At 40.7% G+C, this 15,985-nt stretch overlaps 1 protein-coding gene across 2 annotated transcripts in view; it reads left to right on the forward strand.

Annotated features, from left to right (window-relative positions):
• Nucleotides 1-15,294, forward strand: part of LOC120568105 (solute carrier family 22 member 23-like) — a 40,116-nt gene extending 24,822 nt beyond the window's left edge. For both annotated transcript variants that reach the window (XM_039815350.1, XM_039815351.1), the window contains exons 5-10: nt 1,903-2,030; nt 4,382-4,484; nt 5,296-5,531; nt 6,875-6,907; nt 9,886-10,009; nt 10,640-15,294. In XM_039815350.1, the coding sequence (XP_039671284.1) occupies nt 1,903-2,030; nt 4,382-4,484; nt 5,296-5,531; nt 6,875-6,907; nt 9,886-10,009; nt 10,640-12,194 (2,179 nt within the window). In that variant the 3' untranslated portion in view covers nt 12,195-15,294. The remainder of the gene's footprint in view (nt 1-1,902; nt 2,031-4,381; nt 4,485-5,295; nt 5,532-6,874; nt 6,908-9,885; nt 10,010-10,639) is intronic.
• The last annotated feature ends 691 nt before the right edge of the window (nt 15,295-15,985 follow it).

Raw genomic sequence — 15,985 nt, forward strand, 5'->3', positions numbered from 1 at the left:
TCGAGCAGACAGTCCGAAACATTACAAGCTCGCCTCGGCTTGGCTGGCTCGGCTCGCAAACAACTCATGAGTTGTCGACAACTCACGAGTCCTCGATGACTCATGAGTTGTTGATGACTCGTGAGTTCTCGCAGGAGTCGGTCAATCCCGCGAAACAGCCGAATCAGCCGGCTACGTTGTCATGAGTGGATCTCAGACAGTCCGAAACATCTCGGACTGTCCGACAACTCGTTTTTTTTTTTTGTCTTCAAAAACCTTTATTATTCAAGTACAGATACACATACACATTGAAAACAGTAAATGCATACATACATGAAAAAGGTGCACATGGAATTTACGTTAAAGAGGTTGTAAGTCATTGTAAATGTTCAGAGTCCGGATGCTTTCTTATTTGTCAGTCCTATTAAAGTTTCAAAATATAATTTCATGTCATTTTTAAATGAATATTCGGTTTTCTTTCAGACCATTTACATTTATGGATATAACGTTTTCCAAATAAAATTAAAAGATTCTAAATGAAAACATGACATTTTATCCAAATCAAAAGCTTGCCTCGGATGTAGCATACAATACTGACAACCCAGATCAGTTTAGTGAGTGACTCAGAATAACCCGAATCCTTAAAAGGAATCGAGTTTGCCAGGCCTAATAGAAAGATGCGCGCAATTTACGGTATAGCAGGTGGAGAAAGCCGCTGATTACCCGATAAACTGCAGGTTTGGTAAATACGACGTAAGCTGAAGTATCACAGCATGCGCTTTCTGCGGGTTGGCCATGGAGCTGATAACGCTACATTCGCAAATGTACATACATCTGGCCCAGAGAGAAGAACCGATTTTTTTACCATGATTCAGAGCAGAGGTAAGAAACCTTAGGCATACATCAGGGTAGTCACTGCACAAACAACAATAACTCAGCAGTCAGGTGGCTAAGCTGTGGAAAGGGTTTTGTTTGTCTGCTTTGATGTGATTATGGCCTTGCTGGCTAAAAAAACTCAAGGACATGAAGCGGGTTGTGAAACAGATATCACACATAACACAACCTGCAAGGTGCAGGGCAAGCTTTTACTGGCAAACCAGCCAACACTTTAGTCTCTTTCTGCACATGTAATAGGGCTGTCCACACAGCACACACTACTGAGATACACAAATGCATCAGCGACACAGCCAGCTGGAGTCAGGCTTCACAAAAGGATTTTGGGAATTCATTCATTCTCTTGATTAAGCCAGACAGCGTTTAAGGGCACAGATTGGATCCATCACTGACAAAGTGGCTGACTCTGCAAATATAAAAATACAGCTGATTGGGCTGAAGAGTTCCAACACAGCAGGTGATCTAAGTTTGCTGATTTGGGAAAACAACTTAAAACCACACTAGTGCAACATAATTAATCCTGCACTTTTACTCACATAGACCGACTGTTCCAGAGAAAAGCAACCAACTGAGGCAACTGTGGCATTGTTTTTGCTGACTGTCTTTGAATCGCCATATGGCTGTGAGGAGAAACCTGACCACTCACAAGAATGTTGCCACATAGTACAACTACCAGATAATAAAGCATGGGAAATGAAATCAGGGATGGGGATAGCAATGGCTGGCAGGCATGTGTTTATTTGTTGTTCCCACTGTAAAGACATCTGGGAAGGCTATTAGGTATGTAAGTGTTTGCGTGTGAACCAGGTTTTGTTTTGTTTGTTCAGGATACAATTTCTAAACTTAGCTTACCAATACGGTTTTCTTTTCTGCATTTAATAAAAACAGAAACAAACAAGATGTGATACTTCTAACCCTGATTAAGAGAGATTTCAATCTGCCTTTTTAAAAGGAGAATTAATTTTGTTTTGACTCATCGTTTTGACAATTTTGTCTTATTAACGAGGACATCCCCCGTCTTTTCGACAGGATCTTCCCTGAGTCACTGCGTTGGCTGCTGGCCACTCAGCAGTACTGCCGCTCCAAGTGGATCATGGGACACATAGCAAAGAAAAACCAAGTGAACATGGAGCTTGACACCGACAATATCCTCACAGGTAACGAGATTAACACTAATTCTGAAGAAATCAGCATTAAAAGACATCTTCCAAGCTTTCTGTTTTTTTTCTTTTCTTTTCTAAAGAGCTGGGTAGTATCCCCAGCTGTGCTTTCCTCAATAAGACAGATTGACAAGGTTATATCTGCTTCCTGTCTGGTTGCCATAGTAACGGACCACTCCAGAGGTAGCAGTGGGTGTTGAACATTGCATTATGACACACTACAACGTTCAGTAATTTCATTATAGCCTGAGTGGGGGGACATGAGCTGACAGGATGGTGTGCGGGCGGCAGATGGACGCAGGTCATGCTCTTTGACCCCCGGGTTAACTGTGTGTACCTAAGACCTGCCAGAGGCAAAGAGCAGAGTGAACTTTGTTGTTGATAAATGTTGTAGCAGATTACATTTGTATTAAACTTTAACCCCACAGTTGACTGTGGTAAGTTTGTCTTGCTATTGCTCACTGTATTTATCAATCAATTTAGAAAAACCAGTGCTACTGCTGGGAAAAGGCTCAAAGAAGAACCACTCAGTGTGAAATTGGCTGCATCTTTTTAGAATTTGGAGACCGTGTGCTGATGCAGCATTGAGAAAAGTGCAATGCAACCGATAATAATATATCCACTCTTGTCTTTATGGTAACTGGCTGTCCTCAACCCTTCCTGTAATATTTACTTTTACTTCTAACTGCTCAGCACTAAATACAACGTTAGGCACTAAATGTAATAACAGCCGCTATAGCAGAGCAGTTGAGCAACTTTTTCAAGCACTCAGACACGACAGATGCATGTGTAACAACTTATTAGGTCATCTTTGGAAAGGAAGCGGATTGATTTGCATATATCTCAGTTGGGATAGTCTTACTCAGAGGTTTGTAGCTGGGCCAGGGGATCACCGGAAAGTCTGAGTGGTGCAGCCCGAGATAACCTTGAGACGGCAGTGTGGAATGTTGTCACATGCCTGAGTCAACATACAGTACTGCAAAGCAGAGGTGTGTTTCTGTGGCAACGCGCAGACTGATACAAAAACATCCGCCATTTGCTATGTCACATCACCTGCGGGATAGGGCGGTTTCCCTCTCATGAATTGGTTTGGTTTCTACCTGTCTCACAAAGCAACGGGAGACTGGTGTGGGATGAAACGTGCTCACTCAAATATACATGTGGACTTTTTTGTGGCTGCAATGAATCAGGCGTGTCCTTGTTTGAATTTAGAGAACCCAGACTGCTGTCGAACTTTCTTTGACCTGAAAACTGAATTTGACATGATGATTAACTAGATTACCTAGAGCCTGCTGGATACATAAGCAGGCTGATGACATTGGCTGAGAACACCTTATTACAGATATGTTGGATTCACTGTACTGTATACGTTGGCTGATATGCAAGCAGAATTGTGGACCACATAAATATTTTATAGGCTGCGTTTGTAGGTATTTTTGACCCTTGTTTTTCTGAATACGTGTGTAAGATATTTTTGTTGTATTTTGTATATTATTACAATTAAAATGTAATTTGTATAATTTCATAATAAAGTTTATTGCCCATAATTTGATGCTATCTAATGTTTACTCTTACTGCCATCCTCAATAGAGAATTGAATTGTTACTGTAAATATCCTCATTAAATGTCTTTGTTAGAGCCCCTTTTCCTCATTTTTGGGTAAAAAAGCGCCACTAGGTACAAATATTATAAACATTTGATAGATAAACAGATATTAAAATGTCAGTTCTGCCTTTCTGTTTTAGTATACTGCTTAAGTCCAACAAATTGCTTGTTGAATTAAAAAAAACTTTTTTTATTGAACAAAGTAACCATGGAACTGAACACAACGGATGATAGTTAAATGTTAAAGTGCCATTTGTACTTATTCTCTTTCAACTACTAAAAATATCCCTGAGTGTCTTTATTATTGTGCACCCCTAATTTACATAGCAGTCATAATACATAAACCATAACATAGACGTAAACTTGTGGGAGAAAAAAAAATCTATACTTACAAGAACACAACACAAGGTATTTTTTCTTTTTACAGAAATAATTATATGTTATGATGCGACAACATAGGATAAATAATAATAATAATAATTAATAATAGTAAATAATCATAAAGCCCAAAAAAATAATAATGCATTCATGCAGTGTCCAAAATAAGCAGGGCAGAAATGTAGCCTATTTTATATACATTGTTGACCATTGCACTTTAGACTACTCAAAATGACCACACTTTGCATTGCTAGACCGAAAGTTATGAAATAACTTAAAATAGATGTTATGCTCAAATATTGACATGGGCCTCAACAGTCCGATATCGGTCAGACTCGAGGATTAACATGTTTGCTTGTTTTCAGAACTGCAGAGAGCTCTTCAAAAGAAACCCAAGAAGACATGCATTGTGAAAATGGTCGGGACGAGAAACCTGTGGAAGAATATTGTTGTGCTCTGCGTCAACTCGTACGTGTCTTTTGTATTAGTACTTTGAAAAACAGTTTGGACATTTACATGTCATGGTGCTTATCTGTGTGGAAAGATATGAAAACTAGATAGAGAAAGTGGGTGTGTGTGTGTTTGTTTTTGTGTGTGTGTGTGTGTGTGTGTGTGTGTGTGTGTGTGTGTGTGTGTGTGTGTGTGTGTGTGTGTCGGGGCGAAGCAATGCCAGTCAGAAGCTCCATTTTGAGCAGTGGAGATAGCACTATTAACCTGGAGGCTCGATACAGCATTGATCAGTAGCTCTCAATGCTTTTGCCCTTCCAAACTGTATGTGTGCTGCTCTCTCTTATCATCTCCGGTGGGATCTCTCCTCTCTCTCCTCCATCTGAGACCTCATCTCCAGCTAGGCTGACCCAGCTTTAGCTCTGCTTCAGTGCACGGTATCCTTAACTCCCCAAGTCAGCATAAATTTTACATGAGCTCTGTCCTTATGAAACATTAGACAATTTGGAGAGAGCCTGTGTGAATGTTTGCTCCTGTTTTTGTGTATGTTTGAGAGGGTGTGTGTGCCTCTGTGCCAATAAGTCAGTGTTTACATGTGTGCAGTTTCTTTGAGATAAGTTGAGATGAGAGAAAATGTGATACATCTCTTCCGCCTCCTCCCAACCTCTTCATCTTTTAGATTTGCTTGGATGTATTTTCTCTGTATCTTCTCCCCTTGTGTTTACAATGTTGTCCATTCCTTCTTTTTCTTTCTTTTCTACCATTCACTTATTTCTCTCCTACTGTACTAGTATCCCCTAACCTAGACCTGTGTATGTTCTTTACCTAACAGGCTAACAGGCTATGGGATCCACCACTGCTTTGCCCGCAGCATGATGGACCCTGAAGCTCAGGAGACAACCATGTTCCATAACTTCTATGCAGATTATTACACCATGGCAGGCATTGCGCTGGCATCATGCATGGCGCTGTGCCCGGCGGTTGGCCTAATGGGCCGGCGCGGTGGCCTTCTTATGTTTATGATCATCACTGCCCTGGCGTCACTGCTGCAGTTGGGCCTGCTCAATTGTGAGTACTTTATGAGTAACGCATGTCCACTTAGGATGATACCACAGGGATGTTGTTTATTGGCTTTGAATATTTGTGGCAGGCTGGTACAAATCTATATTTTTCTTATTACCAACAAATCCAATTAAAAGACCAAAACTGGCAATGACCTGATACTACTACCAAAAATGAATAATGTCTGTGTACCCAAAGCCACATACTGTATATCTTATTCCTCTGTGCCATAGAGCTCCATTGTTGTCCAAAAAATATATATTTTTTTAAATATCAATGAGCCACAATTTGGCACTAGGGGACATGCTTCTTCATTACAATGAACATGTGACTGATGTTTCGAGTCTACATACACATCCTGCTGCTGGAAAAACTCACCAGTGCACCAAAAGTGTGTTCATTCATGGCAGACAATAGTCCACAACAAATGCATTATTTACTCCTGTTTGCTAAAAACAACAGGACCCCTCTCATTTAGGGAATTGTTTAGCCTTTTTAATAAATGAAACATATTTGTGACACATTTTTAAAGTGTATGTTAAATCGTATTGAAAGTACTTGAATTAACTATTAAACAATTAAACAATTAAATGAATACGTAAAATAGAAAAATTTGGCGGTAGGTTTGACACAGTTTGTGAGGAAGCTGTAGTCCGAGAGCAACTTCTATCATAGCGGAGGTTTCCTGTCTGGACAATGACTCATCAGTATTGTTTATTGACTTTCAGTACAATCACTTTATGACGATATGATCATATTGCATAGCACCTTACAGAATTCTGTAAATGGTTCCAAGCTAATTAAAAAGTAATGGCAGAAGTCATTGCAAACACCCCGATATTTTATTTTTGAATCGATTTTTCATTTAATGATATATCTTGATATTGAAAAAATATATTTTTTCATAATATTGACTTCAGCCATCTTGCTTGTGTCTCCTACACGTAAAGTACATTATGTAAGATCTTAGTTTCCTTTAGTTGTTTTTTAATGGAGTAGTCGAACATGTTTACAAACTGTTTTGGTCAATGTGTACTAAAAAGTGTTCTAGGTGATCAAAACCATGCACAAGTCAGTTTATTCAGTTACAAATGAGCGAGCCATAATGTTTAACCTGAGTCAACACATCAAGGTTATGCACATGATTCATGTTCCCCTTTGAAGCTGTTGATGTTGTAACTGTGTGTGTTGACAAGCTTTGCTCAAAATGTGTCCATGTTTTTGTTTTTAATGTTTTACTCCAGATTTTAATTGAATTTACTGTCAGAGCACATGCGATGATTTTTTGTTGTTGTTGCTTTGAATCTCTCACTGATACATATCTGTTCATTTCTCTCATTCTCCTGTAGTGCTGGGGAAGTACAGTGGCCATCTGAACATAGGTAGGATAATCTCTTTATTTCTATTCTCCTTGAGTCTAGTATTTGAGTTGGGTTGATAAGTGATCAATAATTAAGTACTCTTGCATAGTTTTATCAGCTTCACACTCCTTCAAAGTGTGAATTGAATTGTGTCATACCACTTACACCTAGGTTGCTGCATTATCTTGATGAGCTTTTAGGAAATGTGCTGCAAACAGACATCCTGCAATATTTTATTAGGCATATACAAGCCCTGCAGAGACACATAATGAAGTCCTAGATTTAATTATGGCTAGCTTTTCACTATATCATCCCCCTTGTGTTGAACAGGGCGAGTCTCTTTGCTATCGAGCTGTGAATCTCACAAATAGCCTTCTTTTACTGTTCTCATCTGTTTATCAATGTCTTTATCATCTCCTCACTAATCCCTCTGTGGGAAGCAAGAGCTGAAGCACACTCCTCTGATCCACTTTATGCCATATTCAACACGTCTTATTCATAAAAAAAACACTGTATTCAAACTAGAGCTGCCTATCTTTCTCTATAATACCATTCAAATTTCATTTGTTATTTTTAAAAATATTCAAATAATATTCAAATATTTAATACTCAAATGCAGCCAGTTAAATACACTACTCAGGCTTATGCATTGTCAATGCCACTATAAGGCCGGTTACACACTGCCTGCGTGGCGTGAGCATGGCGTTTCTGTTGCGTGGCGGCTGCGTGGATTTTTCTGTCTTACACACCAGAAACGTGTCTGACGCGGTGCTGCTGCTAGCCTTGTCTGGACACATGTATGTTTGTCCCTGAATAAAATGAAATACCATGTTAAACATAAATATATACTGATTTGATTACAACAAAGACCAACCCGTTCTCATTCCGAACTCGTAAAATAAGTATGTTTGGTCAGTGGCCTTCAGCGTCTGATGCGACAAAAAAGTCACCCTTCGGCGTATTTGTGTAACGTACTGGGGAGAGCCGCAGGCGTCCTCCCCCGCTTGCTGGAGTCGCTTTATAGAGTCGCTTTTTTCTTTCCTCCCAACGTGTCACAGAACCGTACGCCCACCCACGACCCTTTCCTAAACCCAACCGTCCCGACCAAGCGCGTCAAAAGGGACGGCAATAGTGGCAACCAAGCACGTTTACATGAGACACTAAAGGAGACTTTTAACGTCAATAAGAAGGAGAAAGGCTCCTGACCAAACGTCCTTATTTTACGAGTTGGGTGTGAGACAACATCGGCAGTATTGACGGCAAAATAGGCTACAGAATATTTTGTTCTGTATGGACAGATTCTTTTTTTTATTACATTTATATCTGCATTTATATCAAAACCTAGAGACTTTCAAACATCAACATGTCATTTATTAATATGTATTCGTGTCTAAATGACATATAAACATCTTTTCCTATTCTACTTTGCCTGGAAATGCTTCCAACACGCTTGCGTGTCGTGTGAAAAATAGGCATTGGTTCTATTTCTAGCAGGCACGCGTTTTCGGTGCAGCTCGTGTCACGCAGGCAGTGTGTAAGCTCTAACCTGTTAACATGGGAGCTGAAATATAAACGGACACGCCACGCAGCTGATACGCTCTTGCAACACATCCAGTGTGTAACCGGCCTAAGTATGTGGTTGTTGTTGTTACATGTTCTGTCCACTAGAGGGACTTCTAACATTAACCTGGCCTTGAAAAAGTTGCATGCAATGCACCATGACGTAGGTACGTCAAACACAATCAACAGAGAACTCTGTAATGAAACATTATCTAACATGTGTAGTGCTGTGGCTCTGTTGTAAAGGCTAACAGTGCTCGGTTAGCACAATGACATCATGTTAGAAAGCACAGCCGAAATCATAAACTAAGTAACAAACGATGCTAACGGCATTAATACCTAAGCCAAACGGTGCTGTCAATACTATTTTAGTGATTTATAAGCAACTTGTTTCTTGCAGATACAGCTATTAGAAGGTAATATATGAAGTTGAAGCTAACTCTGACAGCTGTAGGGCAGCTAACATAAACTTTAGCTTTCTCCATGAAGCTCCCAGCTAAGCTAACGTTACTATAACTCGCGACCCAGTTAGGAAACAAGAACGAGCTAACTAATGTTAACATAAGGACTTTGGTTGACGTACTCAGTAATGGTTACATTTATTAATTAGGTACACAGTTGCTTAAAAATTCAAATTATTATTGCCCTTTAAGCTTCCATATACCTTTATCCTTATTTGTTTTCTTTTAAGCCATCAATCTGCTAGGGACTACAGATGAAAATTAGCCTGCATGGCCAAATCTGGCACATTTACATGTTGGACTCTGTGCTCATGTTGAATAATGTTGGTTGTCCCTTTTTAAGTAAAGAACTCATTTAAAGGGCAACTATTATATAGCATTTTCAGGTTAATACTTTTAGTATTAACCTGAAAGTATTATTAGTAGTATTTTGTGTTTGTACTAGAACATGTTTACATTTTTTAATGTTCAAAAAACACTTTATTTTTCTCATACTGCCAATGGCTGCTGCACCTGTATTCACCCTTTGTATGATACGCTCTGTAGGAGCGCCTGGCTATTTAAGCCCCCCTCCCGACAAAGCCCAGTCTGCTCTGATTGGCCAGAGTGTTTCCTGGAATCAGCGCTTCACTCCACTGTTGTTTCATTAGCAGGGGTGTCGGACTGGGGGGGGGGAAGGGGACTGAGTACCCAGGGCCCTCATGTGAGGAGGGCCCAAAAAAGATGCTAGAATGAATAGCTGTGGATGCGGGGAGGGGCCCATAGAAAATGCCTTTCTACAGGGTTCAGAATTATGTGCTATGCCCCTGTTCACTAGTATCAGCTGGAGCTACAGCAACACAGAAAATAGCAGGACTTTGTACCGTGAAAAATCATCAACAGCCCCCCCCTCCAGCCCTTATTTACATATGCCTTTTATAGACTACACAGTTTACTGAATACAAATTGCCATACGTGTGTCTTCTGCTTTATCTACAGATAGCTCAGTTACGCTGAATAAGAACTTCTCCATCGCCTTCTCCATCATCGGCATGTTCTCTTCCCAAGCAGTCAGCAACCTGAGCATCTTCTTCTGTGCTGAGATCACACCCACTGTGATCAGGTAGGCCCAATGAAACTTTGGGGTGACGAAATGTGGAAACGAAAATGTGTCGACATTTTAAGTGTTTCTTCTACACCTGTTTTAATGTCCTGATTCGTTTATAATTAACTTGATACAGTGGTTGGTGTCCATAGCATCACATATTCCTGCAGATGGATTAGCTGCTCCACCTCCTGTCAAAGGAGGGTATGGAATCATTGACTCTCGCGGTTCAGTGTCAAATGTAATCCACATCTTGTACAAATTAGCCATCCCCTTTGAGAATATATGACACAGCACTGGATGTTCATTATCTGGGGTTATGTAAGGGGTGTTGTTCTGCTGACAGTGCTCCGAGGGTGGCCTCTGGTGGTGAATTTAGGCAATTACAGGAGAGGAAGGGGACTCCATGTAGAGGAGGGCGTTTGGTAGTGCTGCAGCATACATCAACAGAAGAATGAAGAAAAACAAAACAGATCTTCCCTTTTATATGAATGAATATATACGATATTTCAGTACATGTCGATTGGGATTCACTTTAATTGTAGTGAACCGTCTTCCCCTGTGGCTAGTTTATACAAGGTTCATGAGGTTTTTAGGTATGTGTGATCATAAATCATAAAATGAAAAACATTTTCCATCTCACCATAGGGGTGGTGGGCTGGGCCTGGTGCTAGCCAGCGCTGGCTTCGGCATGCTGACTGCGCCCATCATGGAGCTCCACAATCAGAAGGGCTATTTTCTTCACCATATTATCTTTGCCTGCTGCACTCTAATCTGCATCATCTGCATTCTCCTGCTGCCCGAGACGCGCTTCCAGCCCCTCCCTGAGACCCTGGCTGATGGCGAGAGCTACACCCGTCAATCTCTCCTTCCACCGAGGAAACCTGGAGAACAGCGCCTCCTGCTGGCTCAATCCGAGAGCAGTAGGGACTACACCAGAGTACATGACACGCCGCTCCACGAAGCAGCCGCCACCGCGGTGTCCACTATGGACTCCACCGCCTCATCAGCTGTTGATTTGACCGTTCTGTCGGTCGGAAATATGAATGCTCCCACATTCATGGAGGTGCACCCTGGCAAGCCTGAGCTTAAAGACCCCAACGGTCACTCAGTTTTATCTTTATCCACAACCCCCATCACAGCCGTGGGTAAAGACGGCATCATACATGCCAGTAAAGAGCACCTGCTGTCTTCCACTCCATTACACAAACCCCCATGTGTCACAGACCCACTTTTACCCGATGCCGAAGAACCTCCAGCAGAAGTCCTGGAATCTGTTGAGCCATTGACAGATTCTGCCATTCCTGAAATGAATGACATTGGTCCTTCCCCTACAAAAGAGTCAGTCACTACCCCTTCCCCTCCATTAGACCGTTCCACTCCCCCGGTCCCTCAAACTGTGCCTGCCTCCCTATTGATCTGCACCACACCCATCATCGAGCCCCTGCCTAGCTCCACCTTAGAATCCCCCAACACAGTGGGAAATGAGATCGACAGTAGAGCCCCAAAATTCGACCCACCTTTGCTAGAGGCCGTTAATGCCACTTTAGCAGACTCCCCTACTCCATCTATGCATGACAGCCCCCCTCCGTCCCCTACCCCCTCTCCTGTTCCGATAACAGATTGCAACATTTCCACTGACCCTCCACCCTCCATTAGCACACACTCTGACATTCCCATCAAGTCAGAAATAGTGGAGTCATCTACATCTACTCCTAGAGACTCCCCCATACCGTCTGTCATAGACCCCCAACCACCACAGTTAGACTCTACCTCTCCGTGTGTTAATGTCATATCCTCTCGTTCCCCTACTCCCCCTAGCCCAGTCACTGTTTCCCCTTCACCCACTCCCCCTCCACCCATTGAATCAGGCCATACACCCTCAGCGGCCTCTTCCACTTCCCCGGTCATAGGTATTCTCAACACTACTGCACCGATTCCTACCATTCTCCCCGTCACAGACATTCTGCACACCTCCACTCCGGAATCTACCACTCTGACTGTTCAGCCCACGCAGGATTCAGCTGCATCCCTTGCTGTAGATTCAGCAGCAACTTCCATCACAGATTTAGGCGCTACAGAAGCAACTCGCCCCTCTCTTATGGTCTGCACCGTCTCCTCCCCCATAGACTTTGGCGTCCTTTCCATCAGGGACAGTGCCAGCACAGAAAACAACACTGTCAATGGTGTGGCGTTGTTATGATCCAGTGTTGCAGTCAGGAGACAAAGCTTTATGGTTGCATGAGGAAGCAGCCCACGCCACACAAATAACCAAGAAGGGGGCGAGGAGGGGGGCACAAACTGTCCTACTCAGACTTCAGGCACTTACTGAAGATTGTCCTCACCTGGAGTTGAGTAGACATGTCTTACAGAGATGCTGTATGTTTCTCAATGTCCCCCCCCCTTCCTGCATTTAGCCAATAAATGAGACCACGCAAGTGAGAGAGTGCCAGAGGCTGGTTTGTGACAATATGACAGTATCTTCTGCTCTTTATGAATGTCACTGGAAATCACCAGCCTATAAACTACTTTGATGTAAATGAATGGGAAATCACTGTCTGTCATTTTAAAGAGACTTACAACTATACCCACAATCACTGAGATAACTGGCGAGAATACAATGATGCTAAAAACAAACAAACACAAATCAAATCAATGGTACTTTTGCTCAAATGAAATGTCTGTCCAACATATTTATACAAAAATATCGCCTTACCTGTATGGACAAAAAATCTGAATGTTACATCATACTTTTTGCCGTTACAGAGGTAAACAATCCAAATTGGAGTGATTTTTCTAAATAAAACGCCAAAAACTACTCTGACCAAAATTAAATGTAGACATTGTGCCAAAAAAATTAGTATTAGTATTTGCCTGTTGGGGGAAATACCGTTTAGTGCAGTCCCTGCCATAGACTGTATGTGGATTAAAGTGAATCAGATGAACCCTTTTCCAAAGTTCAGAAATACAAAATAAGTAGTAAATTGTTCATCAAATTATTGAAAGACTTAAAGCTATATCACCATTTAATGAATTAGAATTGAGAGATGAGATCGAGATTGCTAAATTGCTTTCATGAACACGTGGTTCATTGTATGAACAGCGATATTAGAGAAAAGAATGACCCATATTTTGTCGGTCTGAAAAAAACTTATTTTTCCAATCGTTTCAGTCAATGGAATTTATGGTATGCAAATGCTTTTATTTGTAAATGTGATATTGTAAGTAAATGCATAATTAGTTGTTGAGCTTGATTAAGTCTTTTTTTCTAATTCAAAGTATTTCGAATAATCTCCCATGGCGTGCCCTTATTGTACAAAGCTATACTACATTCTTACAGTATTTGTGGCACCTCAGTGTGATGCCACCTTATTCTTTGCAGTTGGGACAAAGCATGAAAATAATTGTGAACGTGTCAGCAAAACAAACCTTAAAAGCAAACCTTAAAAATACACAAAAGCTATTTTTAAAATGAAACCAATGGATGACAAAATGTTCGATGTGATTGCCAACTGTCACAGCAAAGCTAACCTTTAGTGTGTTTTCCAAATCATGTTCTCGTTCTCTGTAGTTTATGTACATATGTCAATGTGTTCATACATGCACAACTAAGTTTACCTTACAAAAAAATGCAATACATCATATATTTGTCAAAAAGACATTTTAAAATACAGGTCAAATCCTTATTTATAGGTAGAGTAACCTAATCATAATATTAAATTGAAAAACTCTTGCTTAAGGAGGCACTTTCTCTTCCATAGCCTGTGTCCACCTGTGGACGGCGTTATACTTGACTTGTGTGTAACTTGACCGTTGTAATTACACACGTCATGCTTTGGAGGTTGTAATGTTTGCCAGAGAAAGATGTATGATTATGGATAGACCATTGTTTACAACAACAACAACAATAATAATAATACTACTTATAATGATACATACTAATAATTACACTTTACTGTAAAACTCAAGAGCCAAGTGAATGATGTCTTGTCAGTTCAAATGTGATACAACTCTCTCACAGTATGTCATATTACATTCATCCAGGGAGTATTGGTGATCTCATTAAGGTGTCATCCAGGAGTCAAAGACAACACCAGACTTGTGTTGTTCACACCATCTGGTGGTACGCTTATGAAGAACCTTCCAGGTACTTTACTCACCAAAATCCTCTTTTGCTTTCATCTAAGTCAAATGTGCACAGACAAAGGCGCTGCATGTCTTTAGGTGTCTGAATGATTGCTTCTTTTTTTTTTTTACCTCAAATGCAGCTTGAATCAAAGTATGAAAGCAAATTTTTTTCTCGATTTAATTGATCTTTCAATAGATCATCAAGTCAACAAACTTCCATTTAGTGAAAGATTCATATGAACATTTAATGTCTTACATGTCATGCTGCTAAGCCTCAAAGCACAATGCCCTGCAATCATGTGAAGTCAAATTTAATGGAACTTGGCTTGACAGTAAAAAAAAAAAAAAAAAAAAAGGGAAAATGGAGTGGGACTTTGAATACAGAAATTCTAGTATATTCTACTAGTAACTCATTAACTTTTGCAATAGACCCACATGTAATGTACTTTGTGGAAGAGTGTGTTGACACTGGATGTATTAAGGAATTCTTGGCATCTGCAGTAAAGAGTGGGTTGGCTGTAGTGGTCAGTAGCTTCACATTACTCTGAGTCTGCGTTGTCTGTGAGTATTGTTCTCTCTGTCTCAGTGTGCGTATTGCAAAAATGTAACTGTGTATTGCAAAAAGCCACATGCAGCAACAGTGTAAAGACAGTAACAAGGCACAATACAACCATTGTCTATTCTAAGATCTGTTGCTTCCATTTTCAGACCTCTCATGCAGCTATTTCACGGTGCTGATTAAGAGTAATTTATCTGGAGTAATATTCAAGTACAAATCTGTAAAAGCGATCCAAAGCAATGTTAGCACCAGCGACAGGTTGGACTAGGAGACAGTGACCTTCGGAAAAGCAAAAAAAACAACTGGTTATGCCTTTGTAAATAGTAGATGTGTGGAAACGCCCAGCGTTGCTAAAATGAAGGAGCATAACATGGACTAATGAATAGTTTTGAACCGAGATTAACTCCCCAGTGTACACACATTTCAGGTTTTGCTTCTCTCAACTGTGCGACTCAGATTCTCCTGATGGGAGTTTTGAATGAATGTAAAAACCATGGATTGTACCATTTATAATTTCAGATTGTTTGGTTTCATTTTGTTTTTGTTTTAACAGACATAATGCACTTGTATATAAGCCATACCTGTTGTTAAAATAAACCACTATTTATTGATCAACTATGGATATACCCGAGTGCTTCATTTTATAGCATGGATTTTATTAAAAGTAGATCCTAGGCAAAACGGCAGTCAAATAGTTTCACTGCTGGCTGGAGGGCTTGTACCTTTTTTAAAGAACAATAAAACAGGGAGTGCATGACTGTTTGCTATTACAGTTTTATTTTAGTCATCCAATATGGTTTCAAAGGCTAGATTACCGAGCGACGAAATGTCCCAGACCGTCAGGGGCACCCTGCCAATTACTTTGTGGTGATATGATTAATTAGTGGTTCACAAGGGTTGAGCTGAAACCTTTCAAATCCAGACTAGTCTGAATCTGTTTTGTGTTCTCTGTGTGCGAGTCCTCCCTTGCTGCACAATATATAATTAATTACCAATTTGTTTGGTGAAATGTGTCACTATAGCACAATTAACAAGGCTAAGAGTCCATAGCCATGCTGGCTGTTTAGGCACAGAAATGCTTTGAACTAAATGCTACCGTCTGCATTCACAATTGTGAACCACATTAGTGGGGCAAAAGGAAAAGTCACGGGATCACCAAAGTCACTAGGATTCATCCTATGTGGACAATGAATGTCTATTAAATGTAATGGCAATCCAACAATCCATCCAATAGTTGTTAAAACATTTCAGTCTGGATCATAGTGGTGGACCAACATCAGACCAAAACAGCCTTCCTTGGAGCCTTC

Source organism: Perca fluviatilis, chromosome 11, assembly GCF_010015445.1.
Source record: "Perca fluviatilis chromosome 11, GENO_Pfluv_1.0, whole genome shotgun sequence".
NCBI lineage: Eukaryota > Metazoa > Chordata > Actinopteri > Perciformes > Percidae > Perca > Perca fluviatilis.